This window comes from Purpureocillium takamizusanense, chromosome 3, assembly GCF_022605165.1.
Source record: "Purpureocillium takamizusanense chromosome 3, complete sequence".
Lineage (NCBI taxonomy): Eukaryota > Fungi > Ascomycota > Sordariomycetes > Hypocreales > Ophiocordycipitaceae > Purpureocillium > Purpureocillium takamizusanense.
In genome coordinates this window covers 1,007,203-1,019,605 of record NC_063070.1, presented here as the reverse complement: position 1 = coordinate 1,019,605, position 12,403 = coordinate 1,007,203, and the positions used below count along the sequence as shown (strand labels likewise).

The 12,403-nt window shown below is 63.8% G+C and overlaps 4 protein-coding genes across 4 annotated transcripts; 3 read left to right on the top strand and 1 right to left on the bottom strand.

The window, feature by feature from the left end:
- Nucleotides 1–1,018: 1,018 nt before the first annotated feature.
- On the top strand, nucleotides 1,019–2,906 carry JDV02_003834 (uncharacterized protein). Its single transcript, XM_047985000.1, has 5 exons — nucleotides 1,019–1,411; nucleotides 1,483–1,642; nucleotides 1,720–2,243; nucleotides 2,338–2,436; nucleotides 2,531–2,906. The coding sequence occupies exons 1-5, from the start codon at nucleotides 1,301–1,303 to the stop codon at nucleotides 2,759–2,761; spliced, it is 1,125 nt and encodes a 374-aa protein (XP_047840975.1). The 5' UTR covers nucleotides 1,019–1,300; the 3' UTR covers nucleotides 2,762–2,906.
- An 871-nt stretch (nucleotides 2,907–3,777) lies between these two features.
- On the top strand, nucleotides 3,778–5,402 carry JDV02_003833 (uncharacterized protein; the record flags this gene model as incomplete). The annotated part of the gene is made up of 3 exons (XM_047984999.1): nucleotides 3,778–4,279; nucleotides 4,336–4,801; nucleotides 4,913–5,402. 3 exons carry the CDS (start codon nucleotides 3,778–3,780, stop codon nucleotides 5,400–5,402), a joined length of 1,458 nt encoding a protein of 485 aa, XP_047840974.1.
- A 209-nt stretch (nucleotides 5,403–5,611) lies between these two features.
- Nucleotides 5,612–8,691, top strand: JDV02_003832 (uncharacterized protein). Its single transcript, XM_047984998.1, has 4 exons — nucleotides 5,612–6,355; nucleotides 6,479–6,571; nucleotides 6,632–6,825; nucleotides 6,885–8,691. Exons 1-4 carry the CDS (start codon nucleotides 6,010–6,012, stop codon nucleotides 8,361–8,363), a joined length of 2,112 nt encoding a protein of 703 aa, XP_047840973.1. The 5' UTR covers nucleotides 5,612–6,009; the 3' UTR covers nucleotides 8,364–8,691.
- A 169-nt stretch (nucleotides 8,692–8,860) lies between these two features.
- On the bottom strand, nucleotides 8,861–12,337 carry CWH43. The gene is made up of 8 exons (XM_047984997.1): nucleotides 12,129–12,337; nucleotides 11,893–12,060; nucleotides 11,510–11,842; nucleotides 11,330–11,456; nucleotides 11,183–11,224; nucleotides 11,044–11,128; nucleotides 10,946–10,991; nucleotides 8,861–10,893 (listed from the first exon to the last, which is right to left on the bottom strand). Exons 1-8 carry the CDS (start codon nucleotides 12,217–12,219, stop codon nucleotides 8,894–8,896), a joined length of 2,892 nt encoding a protein of 963 aa, XP_047840972.1. The 5' UTR covers nucleotides 12,220–12,337; the 3' UTR covers nucleotides 8,861–8,893.
- Nucleotides 12,338–12,403: the final 66 nt, after the last annotated feature.

Here is a 12,403-nt window from a genome sequence, read left to right as displayed (position 1 = left end):
GTCAAGGGCGAGTGCGGCACGACGAGCCTGCCATCCGCCCGTCTTCATCGTCGTCAAGGCGTGCCATGGCATATTTTATAAGTCGTCTCCCCCCTTTCCTCTTCCCCCTCCTCCCCTCCCCCTCTCTCCGCCTCCCACCAACAGCTTCACCAACGGAAGTCAAAACTGCCGAGCGTGGCTGGCCCATGCTCCTCCGTGCCGGAGCTCCCCCCATGCCATAGCTGTCCTCCCCTCCCTTGGGCGAACGGGCCATATGCTTCGCGTGTCGAGTGTGGACTGCATCGGGTTAACTCCATGTCTGTCCGACGCGCACATACCATGCCCTACCGGCACGGCACTGTATCATATCGTACTGTGCTGTGCTGCAGAGTGTTGTTGTGTTCAGCCATGACACCGCGCGTCGTCGGGCTCCCGTGGCAATGCTTATCGTGGTGGTGGTGGTGGTGGTGGTGGTGGTGGTCACACGTATGCCATGTAGTTGCTCGGGTTCTCTCCCTCGGGATATCCGATCCCTGCTCCCTCCCTCCCTCGGCGGCGACAAATGCCGGCGCCACACCGCGGGGGAGCAGATGGCGGGGCCGTTGCCCGACGGCAGACAGACCCTCGCTCTTGATAAGTCTGACACCTGGCCTTCGTCTCCGTATCTGGCAGGCCCGGGACACGCGCCGCATGCTTCCCCGGCGGCACGGGGAGGTCGTTACAGATCCGTCGTGGATAGGGGCACGTGGTGCGCTGTCCGCCACGTGTAATGCGTCTCAGCTGCGGTGCCGGCGAGAGCATCCATTTCTTGACAGAAGCGGCAGCAGCAGTACCATCATCCCGTTACTTTGTGTGGTGGTCGTCGTCCCGTCGTGTCCGAGGCCGGGGCACTTACACCGGCTTCGGAGGGCCCGGACCGCGATACCGAAGCCACCGCATGACCCCGACAAGGGCGGTCGCGGAGCAGACTAAACTGTACCGTACAGTTCAGCACTGTGCCGCGCGTGTCTCCATGGTCCGCGATGCTTCATGTTTAGGCCCCCGATAAGGACCACTTTGTTCGGTGGTGCTCGGCCCCGGCCACCCGTGGGGTGGGCGAAGCATGAATCCATCACGGCCGCCCCAAGCCTCCGGCAGCCCTCCCGCCGCCAAATTCCTACCCTAGCCCAGGGGAGACGGTCACGAATATCATGCGGGCTTAACATCGGGTCACGTAGTCGACGACCCCACCATACTGTTTCGTCTCTTTCAAACATTCAAGTTGCTGTTGTCGTGCTTGACCGTCGCAACACGGCAAGAAAGACAGGCCAGGCCGGCGTTCATGATGCTCGACGGCTACATCGCACGGCTCAGATCCGTCTGCAGTGCCGACTTGCTCAAGGCTGTGGTATTCGCCGCGGCAGCTCTATCACTGCTGCTCGCATATTCAAAGGTATCATCAGATCCGGGTTGTGGGCGTCGTTGCCCTGGGATCTACTCTTCTGACGCGGATTCAACTCGCAGACGCGGAGATGGAAGCGCGCTTCGACGGCAACGCCACGGGCACCAGCTCACACGACGAGCGACAAGGCGGCCTTGATCGAGCCGCTGGACCGGTTTGAGTGGCAGTCGGCGGACCGGCGGACGATGCGCGTCTTTCGGCCCATCTACAACATCTCCATGGGTAAGCAGCAGCAGCAGCAAGCACACACGAGAGAGCCCAAGGGACGACCCTGAACTGACCTGACTGACGCCACGCAGGGATCAAGGCCGACACCCCCTCGGAGCTCATCACCATGGACAAGGGCTACCTCGACCGCGTCGAGCACCGGCGACAGCTCCTGCGCGACTTCCCCAACACGGTCCTGGGCTACGTGCCGGGCAGCGGAGAGGCCCCCGTGCGGGAGCTCTACCGCTACCTCCTCGCCGCGTACCTCCCTGTGCGCTTCCCGGCCATGTTCCGCCTCCACGACGACGGCGCCCTCTTCGAGAACCTCGTCACCGGCAGGACCTCCCCGGCCGAGCCCCCCGCCGACACCCAAGACGCGCTGCGCACGCTCGGCGAGACGGTCGAGGAGGAGCTCTTCCTGCTGCGGCCCACGCCCGAGGGCCACCGCCTCGTCGCGTACGCGTGCTGCTTCCCGTCGAGCTTCGACCCGGCGGAGAAGTTGGGCAAGCTGCTGAGGGACATTCATGCGACGGTGCCGGGGTACGACAAGATTGGGCCGAGCATGGAGCGGTACTTTGCGAAGCTCGCGGTGGGGAGGCCGGTGAAGAGGGCCAACGTGAGGGGTCCTGTTCTTTCTTCCCGTCCCCGTGACGATTTCTTTCTGACGTTTCTCCATGGTTGGCGGCGCTGACGGCTGGACTTTTGAGCAGTGGTCCGTACAGACTCATGCAGAGCTGTTTGCCTGCCGAGCGAATCCCCGCGTGAAAGAGCACGAGGACGCGCCCGAGCAAGAGGTCGATATGGACAAGGTGCGTTTCTTCCCCACTGCCGATGCCAGTTCTCTCCGAGATGCGTACGCGCATGAATCAACGCCCTCGCCCGCTAACGGATGCGACCCTTTAGACCTTTCTGCGCTCCGAGCTGCAGACGCTGACCCGTCTGCCCGAGACGCAGGCCATCCTCTTCAGCTTCAAGACGTACCTGTACGGCGTCACCGAGGTCAAGGCCGAGGGCCGGGGCGCCGAGTTTGCCGACGCCATCGCCGGGCTGCGCCAGGGAAACGTGCCCGACATGTGGGACTACAAGGGGGCGCCGCGATGGGCGGCGGCGGTGTGCAGCTACCTGCGGTCGTGAGACTAGAAATCCAACAGTCGCCGTACTGTGATTGATGGGTTGTGCCTTGGCGTGAGGAGACAAATGGTCTTTGTCCGTCTGCAATGGTGCGTCAACGTCGGCGAGCGTCATGACGCATCAACACCATGTCACCAACGCCAGGCCGTGTAAGTGACCGGAGTCAAGAGCTGACAACACAGCTCCGACCATTGCCAGTACAGTAACTACCGTAGTACATCACAATTCCGTACACTTTACATGCCTACTTCGTACACATGGCAGTGAGAATCTCGATGTGGCTCGTCACGTCCACACGCACGCCCCCTTATTGTCCAGCACGCGTCAGGGCCACAATCCCGAACGCCGACGTCTCAAATGGGTGTGTGCGGGCGTCGTGGTGTGTGGGGTGCGTGCGTGCGTGTGGGACAAGTCGGCTTGGGCTCCCGTAGTCTCCCATCCCCCATGGTCCCATCGCGGGGGGTTGGCCACTAGACCAAATACGGGATCCGTATCGTGGCCAACAGCATGTGGCTGCCCTCTCACTCCATCTCTCTCCGGTGGTTGACTAGATTAGGCGGCTGGAGGGAGAAGGCCGTGGCTTCCACGAGACAGCGGTCATGTGCTCGACCGGCAAGTGGCACAGGGATGATCAGGGAACACTTCTTCATGTCTCGTAGCATGGGAGCCAGGAGGCGACCCCGGCGGCCGGAGGGAGGTCCGCGATCGGGGAGCAACGACACTTGCAGATAGTAGCCCGGGGCTATCGTACGTGTTCGGTGTGAATGGGTGTTGTCGTCGGCCATGCCATATCGTGACTGCGGGGAACCAACTCCTCGTGGTCCGATTAGAGTTGACCGGGCCAGTCAGGGCGGGCTGGAGGCTCAAGCCCTCCCCCTCCCCCTCTATCAACGTCGTGTACGATGCTCGGGGCTGTTGCAAGCCTAGTCCAAGCATCCTGCGTGGTGTACGCTCTTCGTCCTTTCATGTCCGCGTCTCGCCACGGCTAAACCACACTCACTGTGCTCAACGTCATTGCAATGTCTCTTGATACCCAGCATGGCCCGTTCTTTCAGTCCATTGCGTCCCTGCCTTTGACGCTTCGCTTCGGCAGCGTCCTCCTGCTCTTTGGCATCATCGTGCAGTGTCTGAGGGCCGCATACAAGAGGTTCGGGCCTGATCAGGATGCGGCCAGGGGAAAGCGCCCAGAGACGGGGCATGAGCATTCACAGACGTTTCCTCCTTCGCAGCGCCGGCTGCTCGCTCGCGTCGACCCGCGGTTCCCCCCAGACAAGAACGACATCGACCCGTCGAAGCTGGCCAAGTCGGTGCTCGCAATGGACGAAGACTATCGGCGTGCGGACCCCAACAGCTTCGTCTTCAGCGGCTTCCGGGTCGGCGAGGTGCTGCGCCTGGGAGACTTTCCCAACTACGCAGAGCTGTCAGGGGTTCCTCTGCCAGAGCCTCTCGAGGACTTTGGCATCAACGCCACTCTGCCCAGGCCATACAGGCCGTTCAGGTGGCCTTACCACCAGACAATGGGTGAGCCGGTTCCCCGCCCTTGAGAAGCCCGCAACGGGGACTGACTGCGCTGCCAGCAATCTCGAGAATGGAGCACGACTATTGGATCGAGCTCGAGAGCACGTACCTGGAGATGGTCCAGCGGCGGCTCGACATCTTTGCCGAGTACGGCAAGGGCGTGTTGCAGGCCCTCCCCGGCTCTGAGCTCGCCTGCAAGGAGCTCATGGAGATGGCGATCCAGTTCCTCTGCGCGAGATATCCGCGCCAGTTTTCGCTCGAGGGCAACAGGACGTTTGTCAACGGCATCCGCGGCAAGAGGTTCGACCTCGACGGCACCGACCCGCTCATGTTCCTGCTCGAGAACGTGCCCGAAGACTTTGCCCTCATGCTGCGCGACCCGGAGACGGGCAGCTACCGGTTCCGCGCGGGCGTCATCTGCGCGTCCACGGGCTGGAGTCTGGGGTCCAAGATCGGTCTCGGGCTGCCGGGCATCCACGGCCCGGTGCCGGACTACAAGGAGAAGATGGCGATGAGCATGGATCGGTGAGTCCTCGTGCCGACCGGCGCGCTCCCATAACCAACGGATCCCCCGCCCGCCCGCCCCCCTCCCCCCTTCCATCCCCGGGGCTGGACTGACTCGAGGCCACGCGACAGCTTCTTCACCAAGATGCCGACGGACAAGCCGGTGCAGCGCGGGGCGTGGGGGTTCGAGGTCGGACAGCACGTCCACGTGCCCCCAGGCCACCCCGAGCTGAGCCGCGACGTGGCCGGCGACCCGTCGGTGCGGCCCGAGGACATCTTCTTCCGCGTCGACTGGCAGACGCTGCGCCGGCTGCCGCTGTCGGGGGCCGTCGCCTTCAACTTCAAGCTCTTCTTCTACCCGCTGGCGGAGCTCCGCGACGAGCCGTACGTGCCGTCGCTGGCGCTCAAGGTGGTGAGCGACAGCAAGAGCAACCTGCTGCGGTACAAGAAGACGCTGGCACTGGCGCCCATGCTGAACCCGCTGCTGGAAGAGTACGAGCGCCATCAGGTCGCGACGGGCATGGTGGAGGCGGGCTGGGAGCCCCGGACGCTCGAGGAGAACCCCTTCTTCCCGGGCTGGCAGGGGAAGTGGACGCGCCAGCAGGCGCAGCTGAAGCAGTAAAATGTGACGATGGTTTTTTGTCCTTGGTGATGATGCATTATTAATGAATGGATCAAGGGACGCCTTGGCAGCCCATGCATGACGTGAGCCGAAGTGGCCCTGGCGCGGCACGCTCGGATGACGCCCACGTGTTGTCGGAGAGGGGACGGCAATCCTTCCGAGGTGACACGGCCGCAGGGCTTTCCAAGGTCAGGAAAATGCCACGATCGAGTTGTTTCATCGTTGTCATCATCCTCAGGACACTGATCCAAGCAAGGAGACATCACCAGCGGCCCATCTTCACTCGTCTAGCGTCTTGGGGCTCCAGTGGGTCTCGTAGCACATCACTGCCGAAAACGCGCTACCAGGTACCTAACGATTGGGAGTACCATATTCGAGCTCGCGTAGGCACTGCACTGCCGGAGCTCAGGGCACCAGGGCAGCCAGAGCACCCGTGGACAGGGGCTGCCCGGCCGCTGGAGGGCACCCGACCTCAACTGAAGCACAGCGCAGCGCAGCACAGCACAGCACAGCACGCCAGCAGCCCCAAGGCGGGTTCGAGGCTGCACGAGGCTGAGCCGAGCCCTGGAGGTACCCAGAATTTGATGGACGCCGCAAAGGTCTAGCAATGGTCGTTTTCGCGTTCCATCCTCACCTTCGATCCCGCTTCTCGACCTCAACCTCGCCCCCTCCCCCTCGCGCCCTCGACCGTCCATTGCCGCCTTTCCTCCTTCGCTTCCGCCGCCGCGACCGGAGCACTACCATCGGCCGCCCCATTGTCGCGTCCGCCGCCGCGCCGACCTCGTTCTTCTCCCGACATGACGTGACCGCGGCCGCCGCCCTCATCCAGACACCCAGCGTCGCAGCAAGGACCAGGACCTTTGCCGCGCCCGTCCTCGGGAGGAGGCCGCTGCCGCCGCTGCCTGTCATGGCCCTCTGCAGGTTTTACCAGCAGGGCAATTGCAAGTATAGCAGTACGTGGTCCCCCACCGTCCATCCGCTGCGCGCCGGCGCCTTCTGTCTTGCCGGCCGCGGCGGAGCAGACAGAGCCTTGACTTGAACGCGAACAGAGACTGACTCTGAGCTCCCATTCACAGATAACTGCCGATTCGAGCACCCAAAGCCCCAGAATCAGAACCGCTTCGGCGCCCTAGGCGGGGGAGCCGCTGGCGGGACCCAGAATGCCCCAGGTAAGCAACACTCTCGTGTCGTCCGCGGCGAAGAGAAAAGAAGCTGACCCCGGCGGCCAGCCAAGTACAGCGTCTCAAGCGACACCATCGAAAAGGACCTAACACTCGAGAAGCCCCAATGGATCTTGTCCGCCTACGGCCCCGGAAGGGATGCCCCCGACCAGCTCTTTGGGGGATACCCGCGCGAGCAGAGCTTCGAGGAGCTGCGGCTGCATTACCTGGCGGGCAAGGCATCGGGCAACGAACAGCAGGCGGTATGTGTTCCCAGGCAGCGTTCCATTGAAACGAGTCGTACGGACTAACCCTGGCGCAGCTCAACGAGGCTCAGCAGCTCTATCAGAATGCGCAGCAGCAGATCGACACTGCCCTCCGAGACGTCGAGGGCGCCGCGCGCTTCATCGTTGAACGAGAGTCGCAGCACCCAAACCGACACGACGTCTGCCGCGAAGGCACGCAGGGCGCTCCGTTCGGGGAGTTTGAGGTGGCGAAGCGGGCGAGGCAGACGGGTGCCGCCCCGGCGCAGGCGAACCCCTTTTCCACCGGAGCCGGCAACGCCCCGTCGGCCTTTGGCGCGCCTTCGCAGCCCGCGGCCGGTGCTTTCGGCCAGCCTTCAGCTCTGGGTCAGAAGCCCAACCCATTCGGAACTCCCGCGTTTGGCCAGCCCGCTCAGCCGGCGTCTGCGTTTGGGCAACCGTCCCAGCCAGCGGCCGCCTTTGGCCAGCCCTCACAGCCCTCATCCTCGTCGTCACCATTCGGACAGGCAGCGCAGGGAGGAGGCCCGCCCCCCTTCGGCCAGGCCGCTCAACCTGCCTCTGCCTTTGGCCAACCGACAACCCTCGGCGCAAAACCCAACCCCTTCGGGACCCCAGCCTTCGGCCAGCCCGCGCAACCCAGCACCCAAGGCAGCGCTTTTGGACAGGCCGGACAGCTCGGCCAGAAGCCAAACCCTTTCGGGTCCAATGCCAACACCAACGCGGCGCCGGCCGCCAGCCCCTTTGCGAACATGGGCGCTGGTGCGGGCGACAATGCTGCGACGACGAGTCCTTTTGGCGCGCAGGGCTCCGGTCCTGCCAATGCGGCGCCGAATCCCTTCTCGTCTGCGGCGCCAACCCAGAACACGACGAGTCCCTTTGCCCAGGCGGGCGGCCAAGCCGGGGCCAGTCCCTTTGGTCAGGCGGCTACGCCGGCGGCGAATCCATTCGGAGGCACACATCAGCAGCAACAGCAGCAGCAGCAGCCTCCAGCCGCCAACAATCCGTTCGGGCAACCCTCGCAGCCTCAGATGAACGGAACCCTGGGACAGGCAGCCAGCAACCCCTTTGGACAGAACGCGCCGCAAAACACGCAAGCCGCACCGAATCCCTTTGGTCAGCAGCAGCCCGCGGCATCGCGGCCCAACCCCTTTGGCGCGGCCCCTCAGCAGGAACAGCGGCCCGCCGCCGCAGCCGCCTCCGCTGGCAACCCGTACCCGCCGGGCAGCACGAGGCAGCACCCGCCCATCGAGAGCTACACCGCCCGGGGCATGGACGGCAGCCTGTCGGCGTTCAAGGGCAAGCCCGTCTCGTACAAGGGCGGCGAGCCGGGCCTCCGCGCCTTTGACGGCACGTGGACGCGAATCTGGTTCCCCAACGGCCCGCCCGGCTACTACAAGGACACGGAGCTGCCACCCGAGGCGTACGACCAGACGGCCCGGGCGCAGTGGGAGGCATTTGTCCGGAACGGCGGGGCGTTTGAGGGCGGCGTCATGCCGGAGCTGCCCCCGCCGAGGGAGTGCACGCAGTGGGACTTTTAGCCAGCACGGTCAGGAAATGACCATATCCTTTCACGGTCTCGCCAGGCCTGGCGGGAGGGACGTATACTAGAACGCGTGCAGGGGCACGTTGTTTAGGGCGGCAACGGCGACGACGGTGGGGGCATTAGACGGCGTTGAGGGGGTTGTTTGCATCGCAGGGAGACGGCACCTTTTAGCAAAAGACTGCCTCGGAAAAGGAAGGGGGAAGGGAGGCTGCGTTTTGTCGTTTTTGGACATTTGTTACGAGCTGGCCACGGGAAAGCCGGCCTACGCAAGATTATATACCATCCCGTCACATAGGTTGTCTGGACCGAATTCACTACTGTCTGATCAAGACCGCGCGCCAAGTGACTTGATGCACAGGAATTCGGTGTGCGTCCGGGTGCAGGTTTGGTTTACCTGCGTTGACGTATCGTACACATTTATTACTACTATGCTAGGTCGTCTGTATGTCCCCTCTCACGCGTCACGGGATACATCACACAACATAGTGTATACCCCCCCCCCCCGGCGCGGACAGTGCTTCTTGCCTAGTTAAAGTACCGCGGCTCGTCAAAGACGTGGTAGCGGTGGTCGCGGACGCCGTTGCCGCGGAACATGGCGGGGAACCTCCAGCCGGCGGGCACCTCGTGCTCCTGGGCGCGGCGGTCGCGCTCGTCGGCGGGGCGGGCCTCGAGCTGGGCGGCCTCGGCGGCGGAGCGGGGGACGACAAACTTGCCGACCTGCAGCTCCGTGTCGGTGATGGTGCTGCGGCTGACGCGGGCGTAGCCGACGCGGCGGAGGCCCTTGTAGAGGATGTACTCGCACCAGCGGTCCCAGTCGGTGCGGTCGACGTCGTGCATGCCCGACGTAGCGCTCACGTACGTGTTGTAGTTGCCCTCGAGCGGCTTGGTCACGAGGTAGCTGAGGAGGACGGCCGGGCGGGGCGTCGAGCCCATGAGCCGGGCCAGGTACTCGGACTGCAGGCGGCGGTCCTCGGGGTCCTCCTCCTGGCCCGAGTGGAAGACGAAGACGTCGACGAGCTCGCCGTACACGTCGAGCGTCGCGTGGATGGCCGGCGCCAGCTCGCCCACGGGGCTGGGCAGCAGGTGGTGCCTGGACTCGACGATGGGGAACTTGGACAGCAGCGCGGCGCCCCACGTGTGCTTGTTGGGGCCCGGCCCGTAGTCGACGTACATGCCCAGGTCCTCGGCGAGGAACTGCGTCGTGTCCCGGTTGCCCATGATGATGCGCTGCAGGTCCGACTCGAGGAGGCCCACCACGTCGAGCTCCATCTCCTTGATCAGGTCGCGCATGCGGTACTCGGACGACCACATGTCGTTGTCGAGCGAGAAGTGGATGGTCCAGATGCCCGCCGTCAGCACGCGGTCCTCGCCGTGGTACGGCTTGTAGTCGTTGGTCGGGAACCGCCTAAACGCCGCGCACAGGAAGAGCACGTTGACGACGAGCGTCGACACGGCAAAGTACTTGCGGTGCTGCGAGGGGGACGACCGCCGCGGCTTCTGCTGCTGCTGGCGCTTCGGCGGCTGCGACGCGTTGTAGTTGAAGACGCCGGCGCCGAGCAGGCCCATGGTGACGTACATGATCCAGTCCGTGTGCTCGCGCACGAGCGGGCCGCCGGGGACGAAGGCGTACGCAACGACCCAGACGTGGAAGAGGACCAGGAAGATGTAGATGCCGAATCCGAGGCCAAACGTCGTCGCCGGGCTCTTCTTGCACGCCGTCGAGATCAACGGCACGGCCACGGCCATCAGGTAGAAGGCGAGGGCGAGGCCGCCATAGTACCCGGTCCAGTGGCTGAAGAAGGTGAGCAGCATGGCGCCCGCGGTGCCCATGGCGTAGTGCGTCCAGCTGCCGGCCAGGGAGGGCTTCGAGATGCCGGCGAACAGGCCCAGGGACATGGCCGCCAGGGTGCACCAGCCGTGGGTGGAAAAGTAGGGTCCCCGGATGGGGAATCCTTCCCAGACCCAGAGGATCATGGTGCTGGTGTCGGAGAGGAGCGAGTGGAGGCCAAAGAACAAGCCGCCGACACCAAAGGCCGCCAGCAGAGCGGACCCTCCCAGCTTGCCATCCGGAGCGGAACCGCTGGTGAGCGGTGCCTTGCGGGTGAAGCGCAGCGCGGCGAAGAGGCCGAGGACAAGGCCCGTCGCGTTGCAGCCGCCGTTGGCACCGTGCATGATGGGCCAGATGGGGTTGTTGGTCTGCCACGCAAACTTGGCCGTCGACGAAAGGATCAGGCCCACCATCAGGCCCAGCAGCTTCGACTCGAAGCGCGTCTCGTGCATCGACTCGGCGTACAGCGTGCCCACCCAGCCCAACGTGGCTAGGGCCACGCCGAATCCAACCGTGAAGAGGCGGTAGACTGGGTCAATCACCAGGTACGCCGCGACGCCCGCCAGCGACAGGACGTGGATGACGCGCAGATTACTGATGATGACGGGGCGAAGGGGCCCCGCCAGGAGCACCGGCGAGATCGAAACCAAGACAAAGGCCTCGTAGCCGGAAATGCCCATGTGCCAGAGGGGAAAGACTGGGTGGTGTTAGCAGCGGACCACGAACAGCCAGCGTTTGTTTGCACTTACACCAGACGAGCAGGCCCAGGCTGGTCAACATGGACCAGAATACAAACTGCAGTCGGTCAGATTCGTCGTTGTGCAGAGCAAGCGTGCACATCTCTTACGCCGTGATAGACATCCGCGGCAGTGTCGAGCGCCTCTATCCAGGTGAAGCGCAACGAAAAGACGCCGGCAGTGACCTTGTCCTGTCTGCGAGTCGGTCAGCGGCGCACGGGCGATGCTCCCGGGGAGGGGGCGACTCACTCCTTTTCCAGCACGGCAGACGGGACCGAGGAGAGGTTCTCACTATAACCATCTTAGACAACGGCTCACGTTTCAAGGATCAAGTCTATTTGGGAGTGACTGCACGCCAAGCCAGCACTACCTTATCTCGGAAGCCATTGGACGTACCCCTTGCTGGTTCCCTTGACATCCTTGACCAGAACCTCAAATGTTGAAAAGTCAAGAGCCGTGACCGCATCAAACCCAACATCAAGGATGATCAACGCCCACTCGAAAAAGGCATACGTCGTGTAGGCTGTCTCGGTCAGCCCGTGCTCCAGATCAGGCGCCCGTGAGGGGGCAACTCACCGCCAGCAACGCGGTGGACCTTGTGCTGAATGAAAAAGTAAATCAGGGGCACCAGGGTCCCGAAGAAGGCGCCAGCAAGATACTTGCGGTACTTGATGGCGGTCGGGTTCGCCGGGCTCAGGGCGATGCACCCCGTCGTCCACGGCAGGGTCGCGACGATGTAGGAGATCATGAGAATGTCGTGCCAGTCGTGGTCGTCGGTCGACGTGATGTAGGTCCAGCCGCCGCACGTCAGGGTGCGCAGAAGCCCCATGGACGCGACGAAGCCGGGGAGCTTGGAGCCGGGCCTCCGCGTGAGGAGATACCAGAGGCCGACGAGGGCAAAGCGAGGGCCTGGGGTAGCTGTTAGCACGCATCTCGTTGGCGCAAGCCGGTGGTCGTACCAGAGGTGATGGCGATGAAGATCATGAAGAAGGATCGCTCCGGGTATCGATCGCCAATCGTCGCGGAGACGGACGGGAACCACTCGTCAGGGTAGCCGTAGAACTCATTCTGGACAATCTTGCGGTAGTGCAACGCGACGCCGATGATGAGCGCGCTGAGAAAGGCCGCTGCGGCATCAATCAGCACCAGCGAGCCAGCTCCACGTCGCCGCGGCGGCGGCGGCGGCGAGACTTACTGTACGCGACGGCCGTGTGCGCCCAGCTCACCCACTGGCCGCCGAAGCTCAGGACGACGCCGCCGTCCTTGTCCTTGTATTTCGATCCCATGGCGGCAGGCAAGGAGAAACGAACGTGAGTGAAGAAGGGAAGGTCAGGGTGCCACCATCCGGAAGATCCGAGGGGACGGCTCGGGGGTGGAGGACAAGTGGAGGGTGAGGAAGTGGAGGCACAGTCTTGGAGTCGTGGAATTGGTAAGATTCGGGCCAGCAACGCCTCGGGCCAGTCCAGTGAG

Bases quoted from the DNA above. Each gene is read 5' to 3' on its own strand.
- JDV02_003834 (XM_047985000.1), top strand. From the start codon at position 1,301: ATGATGCTCGACGGCTACATCGCACGGCTCAGATCCGTCTGCAGTGCC. The intron at 2,244-2,337 runs GTGAGGGGTCCT...ACTTTTGAGCAG, and splicing joins GGCCGGTGAAGAGGGCCAAC to TGGTCCGTACAGACTCATGC. The intron at 2,437-2,530 runs GTGCGTTTCTTC...GCGACCCTTTAG, and splicing joins AAGAGGTCGATATGGACAAG to ACCTTTCTGCGCTCCGAGCT.
- JDV02_003832 (XM_047984998.1), top strand. From the start codon at position 6,010: ATGGTCGTTTTCGCGTTCCATCCTCACCTTCGATCCCGCTTCTCGACC. The intron at 6,356-6,478 runs GTACGTGGTCCC...TCCCATTCACAG, and splicing joins GGGCAATTGCAAGTATAGCA to ATAACTGCCGATTCGAGCAC. The intron at 6,572-6,631 runs GTAAGCAACACT...CCCGGCGGCCAG, and splicing joins CGGGACCCAGAATGCCCCAG to CCAAGTACAGCGTCTCAAGC.
- CWH43 (XM_047984997.1), bottom strand. From the start codon at position 12,219: ATGGGATCGAAATACAAGGACAAGGACGGCGGCGTCGTCCTGAGCTTC. The intron at 11,225-11,329 runs GTACGTCCAATG...AGATGGTTATAG, and splicing joins GTCAAGGGAACCAGCAAGGG to TGAGAACCTCTCCTCGGTCC. The intron at 11,129-11,182 runs GTGAGTCGCCCC...ACCGACTCGCAG, and splicing joins TCTGCCGTGCTGGAAAAGGA to ACAGGACAAGGTCACTGCCG.